At 41.2% G+C, this 22,223-nt stretch overlaps 1 protein-coding gene and 2 non-coding genes across 3 annotated transcripts; 1 reads left to right on the plus strand and 2 right to left on the minus strand.

Annotated features, from left to right (window-relative positions):
* Positions 1-639: 639 nt before the first annotated feature.
* Positions 640-711, minus strand: trnam-cau (transfer RNA methionine (anticodon CAU)). Its single transcript has one exon. It is a non-coding gene; the product is annotated as a tRNA-Met (tRNA).
* A 4,609-nt stretch (positions 712-5,320) lies between these two features.
* On the plus strand, positions 5,321-11,669 carry LOC131367164 (uncharacterized). The gene is made up of 13 exons (XM_058412427.1): positions 5,321-5,375; positions 5,488-5,581; positions 6,211-6,382; positions 6,627-6,725; positions 7,411-7,524; positions 7,612-7,679; positions 8,018-8,205; positions 9,065-9,147; positions 9,563-9,686; positions 9,979-10,139; positions 10,965-11,038; positions 11,390-11,471; positions 11,661-11,669. Exons 1-13 carry the CDS (start codon positions 5,321-5,323, stop codon positions 11,667-11,669), a joined length of 1,323 nt encoding a protein of 440 aa, XP_058268410.1.
* Positions 11,670-16,124: 4,455 nt separating this feature from the next.
* On the minus strand, positions 16,125-16,196 carry trnam-cau (transfer RNA methionine (anticodon CAU)). The gene has a single exon. It is a non-coding gene; the product is annotated as a tRNA-Met (tRNA).
* Positions 16,197-22,223: the final 6,027 nt, after the last annotated feature.

Here is a 22,223-nt window from a genome sequence, read left to right on the forward strand (position 1 = left end):
AGGACAAGACAACACGTGGTAGGTTCATGGTCTAATTCTTGGCCAGTGTTCTGTATGAAAACTGCCTAAACATTTGAAGGCCATTCCTTCGAGGTATTCCAGCTGATGCATTATAAACACTTGCACTTCAGATATGTTGATTCTCTTACCTTTCATTAATTTTAGAACTTCCTGTGATCATGCAGACTTGATAGAGTAGCACAAACATAACATGATAATATAAAAAAAAATACCATTGAAATTATAGCAGGTTTAACATAATCAAGAGAAATAATATATTTGCTATAAAATGGATCTACTCACGCCATTCACAAAGAGAAATACAAGGTAATGTGACAATATCAGTAACTAGTGCAGCACGCTTACACAGAAACAGCAATCATTGCCAGCCAAAGTTATTATGAGCAAAGTCACACAATGAACCAGAAATCATCAGAAGCCTCTGGTTGGACAAAGCCCCATAATTTGCAGAGACCCTAGTTTTAGCAAAGTCCAAAACGGAACAGAAGAAGAAAAAAGCTTCAACACTTCACCAGATTAACAAACAGAAGCCTTTATTATTATTATTATTATTATTATTAAGGCCATTGGTTCATGCTCTGCCTGAGGGGCATTGTTGGTGTAAACAAAAACTGTGCCTAGCAGAGGATGGTTTCGATCCATCGACCTCTGGGTTATGGGCCCAGCACGCTTCCGCTGCGCCACTCTGCTCAATGCACACCCCAGATGGGACTCGAACCCACATGCTGAAGTTGGAGGAACACTGCCTGGCTGATGGACCATCATGGAGGGTGGAGTGCTGCTGGGCTGGGGAGTGCTGGTGGCTGAGGGTCCAGGGTCCACAAATGTGGGTTCGGTGTGGGGACCATGCTTGATAGAAGTGCTGGGCTCGATGGGAACAGCGCCAGCTTGTGCAAGTATGCCTAAAATAACATGATGAATAAAATATACATTAACAGTCTACATATATGGCAGAAAAATTTAAGCAATGGGTAAAGAGTTTAGGTGAGATATTTCAGATATAATATACTGAGACATTTTCATGCCAAAGTCTCCTCAGTAACTTGAGTTGGAGAATCTGGAAAAAAGTGATGAGTGTCCACAGGCCTGCATTGGACATTTACTTATCTGTAACATAAAAAAAAGACTGTCAGTTGGCTCATGACCTATAGATTACATGGTATGGCTTTATGTCTTTTCTGTACATACCCTCTGGTGAGGAGCAGGTCGGTCGCCAGCTGCAGAGGGCCACACACCTGTGCTGGAAAACTGCCATGGCCTTACGAGATTTTTGAGGCTTCAGTAGTAGTAGAAAATCTGTTGAAAATCAACAGCCTGGCTCGCAGTCACACTCTAATTCATCCCAAAGGTGTTCTATCAGGTTGCGGTCAGGACTCTGTCCAGGCCAGTCAGGTTTCTCCACACCAAACGTGCTCATTCATCTTTGTGGACCTTGCTAGTTGGAACAGGAAGGAGCCATCCCCAAACTGTTCCCAGAAAGTTGGGTGCATGAATTGGAATGCTGAAGCATTAAGAGTTCCTTTCACTGGAACTAAGGGGCCAAGCACAACCCCTGAAAAACAACACCTGAATACAATGATTTGGAGGGGTGTCCCAAAACTTTAGGCACTATAGTGTACATGAATCAGTAAATAAGCTTTGCATTTGTGAAGTATGAACGGGGCAAAGCAGCTGTGACATATGCTGACATTTGGTTTGTTACAATAACACAGCATTCAGTGATATTTTACTTATCGCACAGCCTGAACAATTTGAGCAAAACAGAATCTACAGGATTAATGACAGATATATGGCACATATGTACAAATTAATTCATAAACAAACAACAACAACAAAAAAAAACATCTAAAATCAGAATTCTGATTAAAGAAAGGTATGGGAACATTACTATAACATTAGTTTGTAGTTTTAAAAAATAATTCCCATTTGGAAAAATTCCTGTGATAAGAGCCTGAAAAAAGTTCTGGAAACAGCTGGACCTACTGTAAAAGCAACTTTGGTGAATATTTGTTGTCAGCAGTAACAAAACGTTTTAAGGACAGTTTGTTAACAACCAGATGTTATGTGTGTGTGTGTGTGTGTGTGTGTGTGTGTGCATGGTGTCCTCACATCACATCCCATTCAGGATGTATTCCTTCCTCTTGTTCAATGTTACCAGATTTGACTTCGGTTGGATTTACCACGAACTTGGCCAACTTTTTCTCAGTGCCAAGAGACTTCTTACTGTCACCACTATGATGTGGCCATATTAATAGTTTTACATACACACACACACACACACACACACACACATATATATAATATATATATATATATACACTATATTGCCAAAAGTATTCGCTCACCTACCTTGACTCGCATATGAACTTAAGTGACATCCCATTCCTAATCCATAGGGTTCAGTATGACGTCGGTCCACCCTTTGCAGCTATAACAGCTTCAACTCTTCTGGGAAGGCTGTCCACAAGGTTTAGGAGTGTTTATGGGAATTTTTGACCATTCTTCCAGAAGCGCGTTTGTGAGGTCACACACTGATGTTGGACGAGAAGGCCTGGCTCTCAGTCTCCGCTCTAATTCATCCCAAAGGTGTTCTATCGGGTTGAGGTCAGGACTCTGTGCAGGCCAGTCAAGTTCATCCACACCAGACTCTGTCATCCATGTCTTTATGGACCTTGCTTTGTGCACTGGTGCACAGTCATGTTGGAAGAGGAAGGGGCCAGCTCCAAACTGTTCCCACAAAGTTGGGAGCATGGAATTGTCCAAAATGTCTTGGTATGCTGAAGCATTCAGAGTTCCTTTCACTGGAACTAAGGGGCCAAGCCCAGCTCCTGAAAAACAACCCCACACCATAATCCCCCCTCCACCAAACTTTACACTTGGCACAATGCAGTCAGACAAGTACCGTTCTCCTGGCAACCGTCAAACCCAGACTCGTCCATCAGATTGCCAGATGGAGAAGTGCGATTCGTCACTCCAGAGAACGTGTCTCCACTGCTCTAGAGTCCAGTGGCGGCGTGCTTTACACCACTGCATCCCACGCTTTGCATTGCACTTGGTGATGTATGGCTTGGATGCAGCTGCTCGGCCATGGAAACCCATTCCATGAAGCTCTCTGCGCACTGTTCTTGAGCTAATCTGAAGGCCACATGAAGTTTGGAGGTCTGTAGCGATTGACTCTGCAGAAAGTTGGCGACCTCTTCACACTATGCGCCTCAGCATCCGCTGACCCCGCTCCGTCAGTTTACGTGGCCTACCACTTCGTGGCTGAGTTGCTGTCGTTCCCAAACACTTCCACATTCTTATAATACAGCTGACAGTTGACTGTGGAATATTTAGGAGCGAGGAAATTTCACGACTGGATTTGTTGCACAGGTGGCATCCTATCACAGTTCCACACTGGAATTCACTGAGCTCCTGAGAGCGACCCATTCTTTCACAAATGTTTGTAAAAACAGTCTGCATGCCTAGGTGCTTGATTTTATACACCTGTGGCCATGGAAGTGATTGGAACACCTGATTCTGATTATTTGGATGGGTGAGCGAATACTTTTGGCAATATAGTATATATATATATATATATATATATATATATATATTTATATATATGTTTGTGTGTGTGTGTGTGTGTGTGTGTGTGTGTGTTATCAGATAAAATTAATTACTTGTTACTCATGGAAAAGGAAAATAAAAGACAAAGCCCAGAATGTTTGGTAAACAATAAAAATTTCTTCAGAAACTCAGAAACTCGTGATAAACTGGAAAACAAGCAGAGAGACTTATTTCCATTATCTGACAATTGAAGACATTCCAAAAATTGCAAAAAAAACATATTTACAGATTTTTTTTGGTCAACATTTGGGAAATGAATATAATGAAATGTGATGAATGAAAGTAGCAGTACCACTTATACTCTAAAAACAGAATAAAAGAATAAAAATAGTGTTTCATGCGTCACTGCTGATGTACAAACACAATATATGAATAAATTAGTCTATGAATTCATTTGTACAAGAATTTATGAATGGGATTAATTCACTTGTACTGTAGCAATTTTATGAATCTGTTTTGATCAACACTCAAGGCCTTATTCACACAAGGTTTTGTCCTAGTACTAAACCTATGCTTGTAAACTGGGGAGTTGACATTTTCTTAAGTGGCGAATGAATGATTTTTATTAAGGAACATGACTTGTTCAACAGTACAGGGACTGAGTCTGTCACTTTTTATTTACTACTTCCACTGCCTGTTACAGTATTCTCTCACACTGGACTGAGGCAGCAGGTTTCTTGGCTGGTTTCATGCTAACAGTTTAAAAGCATTGTCTCTATTCACTAGTGAAGCGGATGACTCTCGATATCTGCACTAGGGAATCTCGTCAGAATTCAGATCCGAAGCTTCAGACGTCACATAGCACGTTGCCTTGGAGAGCTTCTGTGACGTGTTTCACTCATCACAAGAAAACTGCGAAGGTGTCGCTATTCAGATTGCATACCAACCTTGGAAGGTAAGGAAGTGTTTCTGATAACTAGCACTCTAAATTAGCCAACTAGTACACTATAACTAGCGCGCTAACGGAAATGTATATGGTAAGCAGTGAGTAGTAGCTGTAACGATATGCCTCTGTTGTGTTGTTATTTATTCACTTTTTTAAACTTTTATTCTTTATATTTTGGCCTTACTAAACTATTATAAACTACTAAACTAAATATTTGTCGCTGAAAGGAACTCACTACGGTTATTAAATGTAGCACGGAAATGTTTTAAGCTATAGTATGATATTTTTGATCAAACTATCTACGGTCTTAGAACTAGTTAGCGTTTGTGCTCTCGCTCTCTCTGTCTCTCTCTCTCTCTCTCTCTCTCTCTCTCTCTCTCTCTCTCTCTCTCTGTCTCTCTGTCTGTCTCTCTGTCTCTCTCTCTCTCTCTCTCTGTCTGTCTCTCTCTCTCTCTCTCTGTCTGTCTCTCTGTCTCTCTCTCTCTCTCTGTCTGTCTCTCTCTCTCTCTCTCTCTCTCTCTCTCGCTCTCTCTCTCTGTCTGTCTGTCTCTCTCTCTCTCCCTCTCTCTCTCTCTGTCTGTCTGTCTCTCTCTCTCTCTCTCTCTCTCTCTCTCTCTCTCTCTCTCTCTGTCTGTCTGTCTGTCTCTCTCTCTCTCTCTCTCTCTCTCTCTCTCTCTCTCTCTGTGGCTAGGTTGTGAACATTGACTAGCTCACTGCTCTTGTCACTACTGTTAGCAATATTGTGGTGAAAACATTGATTTTACAAAGTGCCATCTCCATGTCTTCACAGTGATTTACTGAAAAATGTTGAGGAAACGTACAGGAATAAAAACCAGCAGCCTGGACTTTGATGCACTGGGTAAGAGCGTAGTAATGTGTAAATGAGTTATCAGTGATGAACATGTAGCTGTTATAGTAAAAATGACACGTCTGTGATGTGGTGTGTGTGTGTGTGTGTGTGTGTGTTACAGAGGAGAAGGCCAGACTGAAGAGGCAATATAAAATGATGCAGGGTGATTTGGAGGCCAGCAAAATCCATTTCCAGGACATTATCCGCAAGCAGTGGTCAGTCAGATAGTCCCCGATACACATACATGCTGTTTTTTTCTGAACACTCCACATCTTGAGGGATCTCTGCCTCATAGCTCCTGGGTTCTGGTTCGATCCAGAGCTCAGGTTACTGTCTGTATGGAGTTCTCCTCATGTCTCTGTGGGTTCTTTATGGGTTCTTCAGTTTCTTCCTACTGTACAAAGAACATGCCAGTAGTTTGATTGGTGAATCTAAATTGGCTCTATAGGTGCGACTCCATCTACTGGCATGTTTTTGGGAGGTGGGTAGATCCAGGTAGTCCTAGATCATTCCCAGTGTTTCTTGGGATAGACTCCAGATCCACCGCCACCCTGACCAGGATAAAGTGCTGGGAACTTATAGGAACCTCACGTTTTGATTTTGACTCTTTAACATACTCTTGAAGAATATGTTGAATTTTACTTGTACAGTTTTTGTTCCAGTCATAATCACAAAGCATGTTTTTTTTTTTATCATGAAGACTACGATTAATTTAGTTTTATTGTTGATGACAGAATTAATTTCCCAGTTTAAATTCTCATTCAATTTGTCATAGTATTCATAATTATTCATGTTATTATCATTTTGTAAACACATCACTCTGTTCACGTGTGTTGCCTGTTAGTCTGGAGGAAAATCAACTGCGTAAGGAGTGCAAGAAATTGGAGGAGAAACTGCGTGTGCCTCAGAGTCAGCGGCTCAGGCAGGCTGACATCCGCTGTGTCCAGCAGCTCCGGGCTCTCCTGAAGCGCCGCGACGAGCTCGACAAGTGTGTGGAAAAAGAGAGACTCATTCAAGTAAAGCTTGAGCAAAAGGTGATGACCTTCAGACATCACACACACACACAGCAAACATACACAATAAAGTCACATGCTGTTCATTTAGCAGCATCCTGTTTTCAATATTATGCCACACATATCAATATTATACCTTGTCTAGACAGTGTGTATGTCTTTGAAGGACTACACATTTTATCCTAACATTGATTTTAAAGAGCCTTAAAAAGTATGTTTTGTGACAAACTTGACTGTATTTGAACAGATCCAGAGTGTTCAGAAGAAACTGGAAGAGCATAAGCGGAAGGCTCACGCTCGCCACACTGAAGAGGTCACTCACAAGCTGGAAAATAAACTGGAACGCGTGAGTTAGAGTTGTTAGATTCTGTGTTACAAACAGGTCATAAGGTGCATCTCAAGTCACATAGTAGGCTATTTCACACCATTTTGTAGCATAAATAAGTTGAGTTGTGTATCCACACTACAAATTCCATCAAGACGAAGTGATGCACTTATTCACCAAAATAAAAACAAAGTGTGGAATGTTGGTCACTTCATGCCCTCAACCCTCACAGCTACCAGGCGCTGAGACTGGACGCTGCGGTGGACAAGACATCTTACAGATGTCTTTTAAATTAGTGAGCTCTTTCTGTGAGCTAAGAGCAAAAGCTGGCCTAGTGGAAAACTACAGCTAAGTAACGCAAATGTGCAAACAAGTTAAACATGGCAACCTTTGCAGCCACACAATAAAATAGAACAAACTGTAAAGCAGGAAGCTGTGAAAAACATTGCATACCCTCGGGTCAGACTGAAGAAGATAATTTAGCAACACAATATAGATGCAGAGTCACTGTTACCACCCTATAGTTGATTATTTTCCCAAAACTGCATATCACAGCAATCTTCCCTGTGAAATAATATGGTATAAATATCAGCTACTAACTCCAACCTTTTAGCGTGACTGTAAAGCAGGGTTTTATTTGTTTTTTAAAAGTTGTAATATTTACCTCTGTAAACTTTTTTCTTGTCCTTCATTTACCCACCTACAGACTCTCATTCGCCACAACAAGAAGGTGGTGAAGAAACATCAGCTGAAAGAGGAGATAGAGAAGCTGCAAAAGGACCATGTTCATTTCCAGCAGCTGCACCACTGTCAGCATGAGGTCAGAGCTTATAGTGTGACTAGGGTCAGGATTTAATCACATGCATGAGAAGCCTGTGGTTAACGCAGGAGATGTTCTCTTTTACAGGAGCTTCAGAAAGTCCAGCAGGAGATTGCTGAACTCATGACCATGATAGAGGAAGAACATGATGTCAGGTGAACTGAATTTACTGCATTTATTTACATGTATGAGTACCATGTGGACAGGATTCACTTTTTGCTAAACGAAAATAGATAGTAAAATGTTTATGTTTATGGTGTTTTAAGTGTTACACCAGCACTGTAGAATTCTCAAATCTAATTGGACAGAAAGTGTTGATTAATTTTCTATAAGAGCTGCCCTTCATATGAAAATCACAGATCTGTATTAATCATTCTGATCCCTCCAATAATCAGATGAATGATCATATTATAGTTATTATTATTATTATTATTACTATTATTATTGTTCGTGTGTATGTAAACAGGCTCTGTGTTTTTTGTGTGATGTTCAGGGAGAAAATACTGACAAAACTGGAGAATTTGAAGGAGAAGAATGAGAAGAATAAGAAGAAACGGCTTCAACAAATCGCTGAGGTGGATGAGCTGAAGAGGCAGCTTGAAGTGGAGCAACGTCTTGATAAGTTCATAGAAACTAAGTGTCGTGAGAGGAAAGGACTGGAGGAGGCACAACTCAGACGCGGTGAGAGCTCAAAAATATTGGCACCTTTGGTAAAAAAGTTATTTCATGGTCTAGTTAAGTCTCTCATTGGAAATATGAGAGAAATTTAAGCTTATTTGAAGTTATTCTGAAGAAAATATAAAACACTTAATGACTTAATATCATTCCTATAATGCCTGATGATGAAGTTTCCTCATTATTTAATCATCTAATCTTCACCTTGTTGAAGAAAGAGCATTGGGAATTGACCTTTGTGTCACTCTATATTTATTCCCCAGTAAAACAGGAAGTCATGGTTCTCTTATGACATCCTAATCACTCATAGCCAAATGAAAGAGTAAAGTGTATAATGCAGCCTTGCTTGAGTTAAGGTTTATTTACAAGAATTTGTAAGAATAGCAATAAGGTGTATAACTACAGGGTTTTAATTTTTCTTGGAAATTTATTTGAGTGTAATGTTGGAGAAGTGACAGATTAAGCTTATTAACCATTTATAATTGTTTTACCCAACATTACAAAGAGTGGCAATAATTCTAGAGCTGACTGTTTTAGATTATATTATTTACCTAGTTCAGTTAACCAGACTAATATAGTTGGAAACTTGGATGATGATGATGATGATGATGATGATGATTGCAGAAATGAAGAAGCAGCAGTTGATCAAATTAGAGAATGAAGCATTAGAGGACCTTTTCCGCCGGCTCAGGGAGGTGACCGGCGAGGAAGATTTGGAAATGCTCGTGACCAAATGTTTACAGCGTGAGTCAGCTCTGTCTAATCTCCATCTAATTTCAGATGATTAATGCTTCAGATTGGATCTGTAATAAAGGTTGTGTCTAATTTAACCTGGTTGCTGTATAACATTGTGTATTGTTTACAGGTGAAGAAAAGTTCATCTTTTACTATAGATACCTTACTGAGCAAAGAAGAGAGATTGAGGATTTGAAAGCTGAAATCAGATCGGTAAGTCAAAATCAACATTTTTTACTATTTTTCCAGTAATCTAAATATACCTGATCAGCCAGGAGATGAAGCTAACAAAGTCAGTGTAACTAAGAAATAATAGATAATTTCCAAATCAGCATTTTGTTCACTGAATGTAAAAACCATGACAACATGTGACTTCAGACTCAGATAAGATGTGTTTAATTTAAATACCTAAATAAGTACAATTTATTCATGGAAGGTTGACCTTAATTGCTGTACGTAAATAAGAGCATAAAAATATAAGTGAACAATAGAAATGACATGGAAATTTTTAAAAACAAATCTGAATCTGACCCATCTGAAGTCATCACCTCTTTTTATGTTCATATGAAACATCACAAACACGCTTACCCGAAAATAGCTCACTGTGTGTTCCTGTTCCCTGATCCAGACAAAAGAGGAGATGGAGAAGTTGAGAGATCGGAGATCGGAAGAACCCCCCACCCTCAATCAGCAGAGAGACATTGAATCTCAGATCCAGGAACTCACTGAGATCCTGGATCAGCTTAATACAGGTGAGACAAGGAGGTGCTGACTAAATAATATGTAAACAAGTGCTCTAGCACATACTGCAAGTGCACAAGATCTATACCTAAATGCTGAGTTGTGTAGAGTTGTGCAGTGTATAGAAAACAGGGTTTTGTTATTTCACTGGATTTATAATTTACAAGCACAAGTAAAAAGAAATTGAGATTTTGGGTAAAACAGATACAGTGCAAGTTTTTTTTAATGAGATCCTTAGAACATGTAAAAAAGGTTTTTGTTTCACACATTTTTGTGTGTGTGTGTGTGTGTGTGTTAATGTAGGGGTGAGCGACTTGTATCATGAGATCGGTTGCGATCCTCCGTTGGACAAAGTGCTCAGTTGTCCAGGTTGGCTTAAAGACTCCAGCCTTACAATTCACCTGAGGCTACTGGCCCAGAAAACCAGTGAGCTGGTCGCTGTCCAGAATTTCATCAAATTCAAGGTACAGTAACGATGAAACAAGATCCACGTGTCCAACATTTCTTGTTTTTAGTGAGATCGTCTCTTGCACCTGGTTTGAATAGGATTAGGACTTTTTGATTCACAGCGCCGTGTTTTTTACTTTTTATATTCTAATCTCTGTGTATTTGTGAGGTGTAAAATAGTAAGTGGTGTAATCAAAATATGTTAAAAGATATGTTAAAATACATTTAAAGCCGCTCTGCTATTAAGAATGTTGACGTTCTGAGTTTGATCACTTAGTGTCACTCTGATGTAAATCCAGCGCTTAGCTTCAGATCTGTTCCTCTTCCATCTTTTCACACCATAATTCTGTTAATTCTATAGTCTTGCATTCATTTTACTCACATTCTAAATAAGAGGACATCAGCAGGACAAATATTAACAATTAGAGGAGATTTCAGGAATGCAGTCAGGAAATTTTCATTTTCCAGGAATCAGTAAAAACTGTTGTGTGAAATTAATCACATCTCCACTCTCTCCACTTCTAAAAATATTTTAAAAACCAAACTGACGCAAGATAAACTTTTAATCTACAAACTTCACATATAAAGCTACTCACTTCAATTAAAGTGTAATGGTGGCAATCAGTATTATTTCTTTCTTTTTTTATTATACTGTATTAGATAATATAAGATAGCTTTCATCCCATAGTTGAGAGAGTAAAGGAGACAAAGTTTGTCCTCCTATTGTACAGGGTTTTGATGTATTTGATATGTCTCTGTTTACGGCAGATTCGGGTCAGTAGGAGTTTTGTTCTAGTTCGGACAGCTCAGACTGAGTTATCTGTGTTGTTTTCTCTTAACAGGATCAGGATCAGGAACTAGCTCAGGTGCCGGCTCTTGTCGTTCAGCCTCCTGCCGAGCAGCCTCTTGAATTTAGGTAAGTGTGTCAAGACTGTAAGGCTGAAAATGTTAAGTTACGTCTTACAGGTGATTTTTTTTCATCATGCTCATCATGATTTTCTCTGACTTTCTTTGTATTCATGTTAGTAAGTTGATAAATGCCAATCAGACTTGTATTACCAAGCCTGTTCTTAACACAACTGATTTGCATTTGCCCCCAAATTATAATAAATAATATTAATTTATTTACCAATTATATTTACAGTTCAATGATATACAATTCATACAATATTTATAAATATTTAAATACAATTCAGTACAATTATAATTTACACAGACTAAAAAAACCTCAGGATTTGTGCATGACCAAGTTATGTTTATACTCCAGTGATATGGATCAAGTGAGTATCCCCGATTATGACAAGCGACCTTTGACCCTGGAAGAACTTCGCCAGTTCGTTACGAAAATGGTAAGAAAACACAAACACACACATACACACACACTTATACACACATACACACACACACTTATACACACATACACACACACACTTATACACACACACACACACACAGGAAGTAGTCTTTGGTTTAATCACGTTACATGGTGCTTTGGTTTTAAGTTTTAAACTGTGTCTCTGTGCAGATTCTTGAAAAAGAAAAAGTGAAGCGTGAGGCAAGGGTCAAGAGGGCCCGGCTTAAGAAAAGTCAGGGCTCTGTCCATCCAAAGACCCTCACCCAGTGAAAAATGAGACTGGTCCCACCATCTCTGAGGGTAAAGCCACTGACTGTCTTCAAACAACGTCTGAAGAACTACCATTTCCAGAAGCACTTAAACTTTCTTTCCCTGTTTTTATGTATTGTCACAGTATATGTTAAAGAAATAAAAACACCAATTTTAGGCTAATGGTATCCTAAGTCTGTAACCTATTGAACCAATGTTAATGTATTCAATGATAGAGACTTAAAGCACTTTTGTACTTCGCTCTGACGCTTCTGCCAAATGCCAGAAATGTAAATGTAAAAGTGAAAAGCCAGAGGTCTGTCCATCCAAAGACAGCCCCATTGTAAGAACTCGCTGGATGCGGGAGAGTTAGAATCCATATGCGGATCTTTATTGAAATCAACAGGCAGAATCGTAAACGGCAAGGCAGGCAAAAAGGCCAAAACCGGAAAGCAATAACTAGGCAAACAAAACCAAAACAGAAACTGAGAATCGAAGAATCAGGAAAAAAGGCAAACACACGCCTCCCATTCCACAGCGTGGTTCGAGGTGCTGGAATAAATTAGTCGTGCTGCTTCCTTTAGTTGCCACAAACTTCAGACATATTTTACAGCGGGCTTTGGCTTGTTTAACGTCTGAAGTTGCAAACCCGAACCATTTCCATGCAATTGAAGAAACCGCACCTCTCTTGGAAACAAGCTGCTTGGTTTCGTCAGCGCATGCTGCCATGTTGTATTTAGTACTTCCCAAGTGTAAATCACAGAGAGGCGTCGCAAAACTACGGAAGCTCGCTGCGCCAAACCAAAAGTGAAATCGTAAAATCGATTTTCGTTTTTTCAACATCGACATTTTCAAATTAATTCAAATTAATTTCGACAAATTCGAATTAATCGATAATGACGATTAATCGCGCAGCTCTACATGAACACAGTCAATATTCCGGCGAGGGCTCCCTCTGGCGGTCTGGACCTGTGAACACCGTGACAGAACCCCCCCCTCTAGGAACACCTCCAGGTGCTCTACGCCGGGGGTGACCCCTGGAACGAGGAGCGGGCCTGTTGGGGAATTTAAGGTGGAACTCCTCGGTGAGGGCTGGGTCCAGGATATCCGAAGCGTTCACCCAGCAGTGCTCCTCCGGGCCATACCCTAACGGGCCATAGGCTAACGCGCCATCGATGTCCAGGGGCGGGGGCGGTTCCAGAGGTGAAGGGGTGGAGCCGGTGGGTTTGTGATAGGGTTTGAGCAGGGACATGTGGAAAGTAGCCAAGATGCAGTAGGTTGGGGGTCTAAGTTGAGTCTAAGATTCTTAGTGGATAACCATACCTTCTGGCCCACTTGGTATTCATGCTGAGGGCGTCGCCAGCAGTTCGCCTGGATCTCCTGTCTCCTCACCGCCCGCTGAAGTCTCACATGAGCCCGTTCCCAGGCCACCTGACTTCTTCTAGACCAGTCCTCCACACTCGGGACACAAGACGGTTCTCCAGACCAGGGGAATAGTGGAGGCTGGTAGCCTAGAATACATTGAAATGGAGTCAGCCCAGTGGATGAATGACGTAAAGAATTCTGGGCATGTTTTTATGAAAACTGTGTTCTTTAAAATGATATTTGTAAGATTACGTTAAAAAACAACAACAATTAATTCCATATTCATAGTTTGAAAAATCTTACACTGATTGTCTGTATCCTTGAGGAAACAATTTTCCTCCAGGTTTTTTTTTTTTTTAAAAACTAATGATCATGTCAAAGCTTTTTAGTCTAACGATGATATTTAATTTATTTAATTACAAACATCGGTGTTGTTTAAAGTTAATAAAAATGGAATTGATCACAACAGTGGGTTTATTTGTGAACACTGCTAGACAATCATATAAAAGCCAGCAAATGGATAACTAACGCCTGGGACCCCCGCCCTATGCGGGGCTCGACCCCAGACGCCCGTGGTGTGTGTGCGCACGCCAGCACACGGTGTAATGAGACCCATGCGCAGGATTCAGCGAAGCACTGCTTACACTGATAACAATCATGGACCAGGACACAAACACAAGGATCCCTATTTATAGGGGTAGACATTAGGGCTAATGGGATACAGGTGACACAATCAGGATAGGAACAATAGGAAGGGCGTAACAAAAGACACACAAAGAAGCAGGCTTCCAAGGTTCACCTGCCAGCGCCCTCTCTGGGCCTGGCAGGGAACTGTCCAGCTGTTCCTGACATAACCCCCTCCTCTAAGGCGCAGCTCCCGAAGCGCCCAACCTCCGCCTAGGGGACGCCTCAGGAGTAGGCGGAAGATGTAGTTCATAGAGGGGAGATGCAAGGCCTGATGTAGTTCATAAATGCAGTCTATGGCGATGCCCCAGGTCCCAGGGGTAAGTTGACATCCGGCCCTAGAAAAAAAACGGGAGGGAAGCGTCTTCCACCCGTGGTGCCGAGCGACGTTCTCCACGGAAACTCCATCGCGGAGCGGCGTCCCCGGCTGACAAGGTGGTGGAAGCCCGCCTCCAGTGGGACCGATAAAAAGGGGGTGTCCCCCATGGCCTGAAGTCGAGTGACGTCCTCCTTGTAAATTCCCTGGGGGAGCGACGTCCTCGACCATAACGAAGATGGGGACACCTCCCTGGGGAAACGGGGAAAAGGATCCGCCGGATGCCATCCACCGGTTGTCCAGGGCTCTAGCCAGCAGACTGCAAACCCTTACCGAAGACAGGAACTAGCTGGGAATCCCGCTGGGTCTCAGAAATGGTCCATGATTCTGTAACGTCTGGGACCCCCGCCCTATGCGGGGCTCGATCCCAGACGCCCGTGGTGTGTGTGCGCACGCCAGCACACGGTGTAATGAGACCCATGCGCAGGATTCAGCGAAGCACTGCTTTTATTACATTTAAGACGCGACATAGGGAAACAAACGTAACACTAGACATGGTGTGGTTAACTAAACAAAACAAAACCTAGACCTTAGCTTGGACATGGAACCTAGCAAACAAAACCCCAACAGAAACCACGGTACAGATAACAATCATGGACCAGGACACAAACACAAGGATCCCTATTTATAGGGGTAGACATTAGGGCTAATGGGATACAGGTGACACAATCAGGATAGGAACAATAGGAAGGGCGTAACAAAAGACACACAAAGAAGCAGGCTTCCAAGGTTCACCTGCCAGCGCCTTCTCTGGGCCTGGCAGGGAACTGTCCAGCTGTTCCTGACAATAACCATGTGTAACACCCTCACCGCCTGATGAGGACAGATATTAATCATTAAATCAGAAAGACACATCAGACTCTGAGCTGCTGCTTTCCTCAGAATGGTTTTATTATTTGAATTATTCACATTATTTACATGAATCAATCGGCAATTTACATATTTGCCGATAAAACTTACACGAAAAGAGTTGAAAGAAGAATAAAGAAAAAACCTTACACATTAACCAATATTCTTTAAAAATAATACACATATATCTCCACTCTTTTTTTTACATTAATGTATCTATCCCCTGTTTCTTGCTTATAACAACTTGGGTTCTCACCAGTGTATTTACGTTGTGTTGGTGTGATTATGGAGAAAGGAAGAGGCCAGTTGTGGCTGTGTAAAACACACAGCAGCTCTCTTTTATTTGGATAGGTTTCTCTTCAAAGCAGGCACAATGAGATGAGTAGGCAGACATCCTTTCCAAAAGCAAACAGGTAAATAGGTTCCTTGCAGCTCTAATATGTTGGTGCATGGTACACCTCACCACAACTCACTTTTTTAAAAAGGACAAGACAACACGTGGTAGGTTCATGGTCTAATTCTTGGCCAGTGTTCTGTATGAAAACTGCCTAAACATTTGAAGGCCATTCCTTCGAGGTATTCCAGCTGATGCATTATAAACACTTGCACATCAGATATGTTGATTCTCTTACCTTTCATTAATTTTAGAACTTCCTGTGACCATGCAGACTTGATAGAGTAGCACAAACATAACATGATAATATAAAAAAAAATACCATTGAAATTATAGCAGGTTTAACATAATCAAGAGAAATAATATATTTGCTATAAAATGGATCTACTCACGCCATTCACAAAGAGAAATACAAGGTAATGTGACAATATCAGTAACTAGTGCAGCACGCTTACACAGAAACAGCAATCATTGCCAGCCAAAGTTATTATGAGCAAAGTCACACAATGAACCAGAAATCATCAGAAGCCTCTGGTTGGACAAAGCCCCATAATTTGCAGAGACCCTAGTTTTAGCAAAGTCCAAAACGGAACAGAAGAAGAAAAAAGCTTCAACACTTCACCAGATTAACAAACAGAAGCCTTTATTATTATTATTATTATTATTATTATTAAGGCCATTGGTTCATGCTCTGCCTGAGGGGCATTGTTGGTGTAAACAAAAACTGTGCCTAGCAGAGGATGGTTTCGATCCATCGACCTCTGGGTTATGGGCCCAGCACGCTTCCGCTGCGCCACTCTGCTCAATGCACACCCCAGATGGGACTCGAACCCACATGCTGAAGTTGGAGGAACACTGCCTGGCTGATGGACCATCATGGAGGGTGGAGTGCTGCTGGGCTGGGGAGTGCTGGTGGCTGAGGGTCCAGGGTCCACAAATGTGGGTTCGGTGTGGGGACCATGCTTGATAGAAGTGCTGGGCTCGATGGGAACAGCGCCAGCTTGTGCAAGTATGCCTAAAATAACATGATGAATAAAATATACATTAACAGTCTACATATATGGCAGAAAAATTTAAGCAATGGGTAAAGAGTTTAGGTGAGATATTTCAGATATAATATACTGAGACATTTTCATGCCAAAGTCTCCTCAGTAACTTGAGTTGGAGAATCTGGAAAAAAGTGATGAGTGTCCACAGGCCTGCATTGGACATTTACTTATCTGTAACATAAAAAAAAGACTGTCAGTTGGCTCATGACCTATAGATTACATGGTATGGCTTTATGTCTTTTCTGTACATACCCTCTGGTGAGGAGCAGGTCTGTCGCCAGCTGCAGAGGGCCACACACCTGTGCTGGAAAACTGCCATGGCCTTACGAGATTTTTGAGGCTTCAGTAGTAGTAGAAAATCTGTTGAAAATCAACAGCCTGGCTCGCAGTCACACTCTAATTCATCCCAAAGGTGTTCTATCAGGTTGCGGTCAGGACTCTGTCCAGGCCAGTCAGGTTTCTCCACACCAAACGTGCTCATTCATCTTTGTGGACCTTGCTAGTTGGAACAGGAAGGAGCCATCCCCAAACTGTTCCCAGAAAGTTGGGTGCATGAATTGGAATGCTGAAGCATTAAGAGTTCCTTTCACTGGAACTAAGGGGCCAAGCACAACCCCTGAAAAACAACACCTGAATACAATGATTTGGAGGGGTGTCCCAAAACTTTAGGCACTATAGTGTACATGAATCAGTAAATAAGCTTTGCATTTGTGAAGTATGAACGGGGCAAAGCAGCTGTGACATATGCTGACATTTGGTTTGTTACAATAACACAGCATTCAGTGATATTTTACTTATCGCACAGCCTGAACAATTTGAGCAAAACAGAATCTACAGGATTAATGACAGATATATGGCACATATGTACAAATTAATTCATAAACAAACAACAACAACAAAAAAAAACATCTAAAATCAGAATTCTGATTAAAGAAAGGTATGGGAACATTACTATAACATTAGTTTGTAGTTTTAAAAAATAATTCCCATTTGGAAAAATTCCTGTGATAAGAGCCTGAAAAAAGTTCTGGAAACAGCTGGACCTACTGTAAAAGCAACTTTGGTGAATATTTGTTGTCAGCAGTAACAAAACGTTTTAAGGACAGTTTGTTAACAACCAGATGTTATGTGTGTGTGTGTGTGTGTGTGTGTGTGCATGGTGTCCTCACATCACATCCCATTCAGGATGTATTCCTTCCTCTTGTTCAATGTTACCAGATTTGACTTCGGTTGGATTTACCACGAACTTGGCCAACTTTTTCTCAGTGCCAAGAGACTTCTTACTGTCACCACTATGATGTGGCCATATTAATAGTTTTACATACACACACACACACACACACACACATATATATAATATATATATATATATATACACTATATTGCCAAAAGTATTCGCTCACCTACCTTGACTCGCATATGAACTTAAGTGACATCCCATTCCTAATCCATAGGGTTCAGTATGACGTCGGTCCACCCTTTGCAGCTATAACAGCTTCAACTCTTCTGGGAAGGCTGTCCACAAGGTTTAGGAGTGTTTATGGGAATTTTTGACCATTCTTCCAGAAGCGCGTTTGTGAGGTCACACACTGATGTTGGACGAGAAGGTCTGGCTCTCAGTCTCCGCTCTAATTCATCCCAAAGGTGTTCTATCGGGTTGAGGTCAGGACTCTGTGCAGGCCAGTCAAGTTCATCCACACCAGACTCTGTCATCCATGTCTTTATGGACCTTGCTTTGTGCACTGGTGCACAGTCATGTTGGAAGAGGAAGGGGCCAGCTCCAAACTGTTCCCACAAAGTTGGGAGCATGGAATTGTCCAAAATGTCTTGGTATGCTGAAGCATTCAGAGTTCCTTTCACTGGAACTAAGGGGCCAAGCCCAGCTCCTGAAAAACAACCCCACACCATAATCCCCCCTCCACCAAACTTTACACTTGGCACAATGCAGTCAGACAAGTACCGTTCTCCTGGCAACCGCCAAACCCAGACTCGTCCATCAGATTGCCAGATGGAGAAGTGCGATTCGTCACTCCAGAGAACGTGTCTCCACTGCTCTAGAGTCCAGTGGCGGCGTGCTTTACACCACTGCATCCCACGCTTTGCATTGCACTTGGTGATGTATGGCTTGGATGCAGGTGCTCGGCCATGGAAACCCATTCCATGAAGCTCTCTGCGCACTGTTCTTGAGCTAATCTGAAGGCCACATGAAGTTTGGAGGTCTGTAGCGATTGACTCTGCAGAAAGTTGGCGACCTCTTCGCACTATGCGCCTCAGCATCCGCTGACCCCGCTCCGTCAGTTTACGTGGCCTACCACTTCGTGGCTGAGTTGCTGTCGTTCCCAAACACTTCCACATTCTTATAATACAGCTGACAGTTGACTGTGGAATATTTAGGAGCGAGGAAATTTCACGACTGGATTTGTTGCACAGGTGGCATCCTATCACAGTTCCACACTGGAATTCACTGAGCTCCTGAGAGCGACCCATTCTTTCACAAATGTTTGTAAAAACAGTCTGCATGCCTAGGTGCTTGATTTTATACACCTGTGGCCATGGAAGTGATTGGAACAGCTGATTCTGATTATTTGGATGGGTGAGCGAATACTTTTGGCAATATAGTATATATATATATATATATATATATATATATATATATATATATTTATATATATGTGTGTGTGTGTGTGTGTGTGTGTTATCAGATAAAATTAATTACTTGTTACTCATGGAAAAGGAAAATAAAAGACAAAGCCCAGAATGTTTGGTAAACAATAAAAATTTCTTCAGAAACTCAGAAACTCGTGATAAACTGGAAAACAAGCAGAGAGACTTATTTCCATTATCTGACAATTGAAGACATTCCAAAAATTGCAAAAAAAACATATTTACAGATTTTTTTTGGTCAACATTTGGGAAATGAATATAATGAAATGTGATGAATGAAAGTAGCAGTACCACTTATACTCTAAAAACAGAATAAAAGAATAAAAATAGTGTTTCATGCGTCACTGCTGATGTACAAACACAATAATATGAATAAATTAGTCTATGAATTCATTTGTACAAGAATTTATGAATGGGATTAATTCACTTGTACTGTAGCAATTTTATGAATCTGTTTTGATCAACACTCAAGGCCTTATTCACACAAGGTTTTGTCCTAGTACTAAACCTATGCTTGTAAACTGGGGAGTTGACATTTTCTTAAGTGGCGAATGAATGATTTTTATTAAGGAACATGACTTGTTCAACAGTACAGGGACTGAGTCTGTCACTTTTTATTTACTACTTCCACTGCCTGTTACAGTATTCTCTCACACTGGACTGAGGCAGCAGGTTTCTTGGCTGGTTTCATGCTAACAGTTTAAAAGCATTGTCTCTATTCACTAGTGAAGCGGATGACTCTCGATATCTGCACTAGGGAATCTCGTCAGAATTCAGATCCGAAGCTTCAGACGTCACATAGCACGTTGCCTTGGAGAGCTTCTGTGACGTGTTTCACTCATCACAAGAAAACTGCGAAGGTGTCGCTATTCAGATTGCATACCAACCTTGGAAGGTAAGGAAGTGTTTCTGATAACTAGCGCTCTAAATTAGCCAACTAGTACACTATAACTAGCGCGCTAACGGAAATGTATATGGTAAGCAGTGAGTAGTAGCTGTAACGATATGCCTCTGTTGTGTTGTTATTTATTCACTTTTTTAAACTTTTATTCTTTATATTTTGGCCTTACTAAACTATTATAAACTACTAAACTAAATATTTGTCGCTGAAAGGAACTCACTACGGTTATTAAATGTAGCACGGAAATGTTTTAAGCTATAGTATGATATTTTTGATCAAACTATCTACGGTCTTAGAACTAGTTAGCGTTTGTGCTCTCGCTCTCTCTCTCTGTCTGTCTGTCTCTCTCTCTCTCTCTCTCTCTCTCTGTCTGTCTCTCTGTCTCTCTCTCTCTCTCTGTCTGTCTCTCTCTCTCTCTCTCTCTCTCTCTCTCGCTCTCTCTCTCTGTCTGTCTCTCTCTCTCTCTCTCCCTCTCTCTCTCTCTGTCTGTCTGTCTCTCTCTCTCTCTCTCTCTCTCTCTCTCTCTCTCTCTGTGGCTAGGTTGTGAACATTGACTAGCTCACTGCTCTTGTCACTACTGTTAGCAATATTGTGGTGAAAACATTGATTTTACAAAGTGCCATCTCCATGTCTTCACAGTGATTTACTGAAAAATGTTGAAAAAACGTACAGGAATAAAAACCAGCAGCCTGGACTTTGATGCACTGGGTAAGAGCGTAGTAATGTGTAAATGAGTTATCAGTGATGAACATGTAGCTGTTATAGTAAAAATGACACGTCTGTGATGTGGTGTGTGTGTGTGTGTGTGTGTGTGTTACAGAGGAGAAGGCCAGTCTGAAGAGGCAATATAAAATGATGCAGGGTGATTTGGAGGCCAGCAAAATCCATTTCCAGGACATTATCCGCAAGCAGTGGTCAGTCAGATAGTCCCCGATACACATACATGCTGTTTTTTTTCTGAACACTCCACATCTTGAGGGATCTCTGCCTCATAGCTCCTGGGTTCTGGTTCGATCCAGAGCTCAGGTTACTGTCTGTATGGAGTTCTCCTCATGTCTCTGTGGGTTCTTTATGGGTTCTTCAGATTCTTCCTACTGTACAAAGAACATGCCAGTAGTTTGATTGGTGAATCTAAATTGGCTCTATAGGTGCGACTCCATCTACTGGCATGTTTTTGGGAGGTGGGTAGATCCAGGTAGTCCTAGATCATTCCCAGTGTTTCTTGGGATAGACTCCAGATCCACCGCCACCCTGACCAGGATAAAGTGCTGGGAACTTATAGGAACCTCACGTTTTGATTTTGACTCTTTAACATACTCTTGAAGAATATGTTGAATTTTACTTGTACAGTTTTTGTTCCAGTCATAATCACAAAGCATGTTTTTTTTTTTATCATGAAGACTACGATTAATTTAGTTTTATTGTTGATGACAGAATTAATTTCCCAGTTTAAATTCTCATTCAATTTGTCATAGTATTCATAATTATTCATGTTATTATCATTTTGTAAACACATCACTCTGTTCACGTGTGTTGCCTGTTAGTCTGGAGGAAAATCAACTGCGTAAGGAGTGCAAGAAATTGGAGGAGAAACTGCATGTGCCTCAGAGTCAGCGGCTCAGGCAGGCTGACATCCGCTGTGTCCAGCAGCTCCGGGCTCTCCTGAAGCGCCGCGACGAGCTCGACAAGTGTGTGGAAAAAGAGAGACTCATTCAAGTAAAGCTTGAGCAAAAGGTGATGACCTTCAGACATCACACACACACACAGCAAACATACACAATAAAGTCACATGCTGTTCATTTAGCAGCATCCTGTTTTCAATATTATGCCACACATATCAATATTATACCTTGTCTAGACAGTGTGTATGTCTTTGAAGGACTACACATTTTATCCTAACATTGATTTTAAAGAGCCTTAAAAAGTATGTTTTGTGACAAACTTGACTGTATTTGAACAGATCCAGAGTGTTCAGAAGAAACTGGAAGAGCATAAGCGGAAGGCTCACGCTCGCCACACTGAAGAGGTCACTCACAAGCTGGAAAATAAACTGGAACGCGTGAGTTAGAGTTGTTAGATTCTGTGTTACAAACAGGTCATAAGGTGCATCTCAAGTCACATAGTAGGCTATTTCACACCATTTTGTAGCATAAATAAGTTGAGTTGTGTATCCACACTACAAATTCCATCAAGACGAAGTGATGCACTTATTCACC

Source organism: Hemibagrus wyckioides, linkage group LG16 (genome assembly GCF_019097595.1).
Source record: "Hemibagrus wyckioides isolate EC202008001 linkage group LG16, SWU_Hwy_1.0, whole genome shotgun sequence".
Classification (NCBI taxonomy): Eukaryota; Metazoa; Chordata; class Actinopteri; order Siluriformes; family Bagridae; genus Hemibagrus; species Hemibagrus wyckioides.

What these genes read in the sequence shown, in the direction of transcription:
- LOC131367164 (XM_058412427.1), top strand. Translation starts at nt 5,321, where the DNA reads ATGTTGAGGAAACGTACAGGAATAAAAACCAGCAGCCTGGACTTTGAT. An exon ending in CCTGGACTTTGATGCACTGG is followed by an intron (nt 5,376 to 5,487) that starts GTAAGAGCGTAG and finishes TGTGTGTTACAG; the next exon opens with AGGAGAAGGCCAGACTGAAG. An exon ending in TGGAAAATAAACTGGAACGC is followed by an intron (nt 6,726 to 7,410) that starts GTGAGTTAGAGT and finishes ACCCACCTACAG; the next exon opens with ACTCTCATTCGCCACAACAA.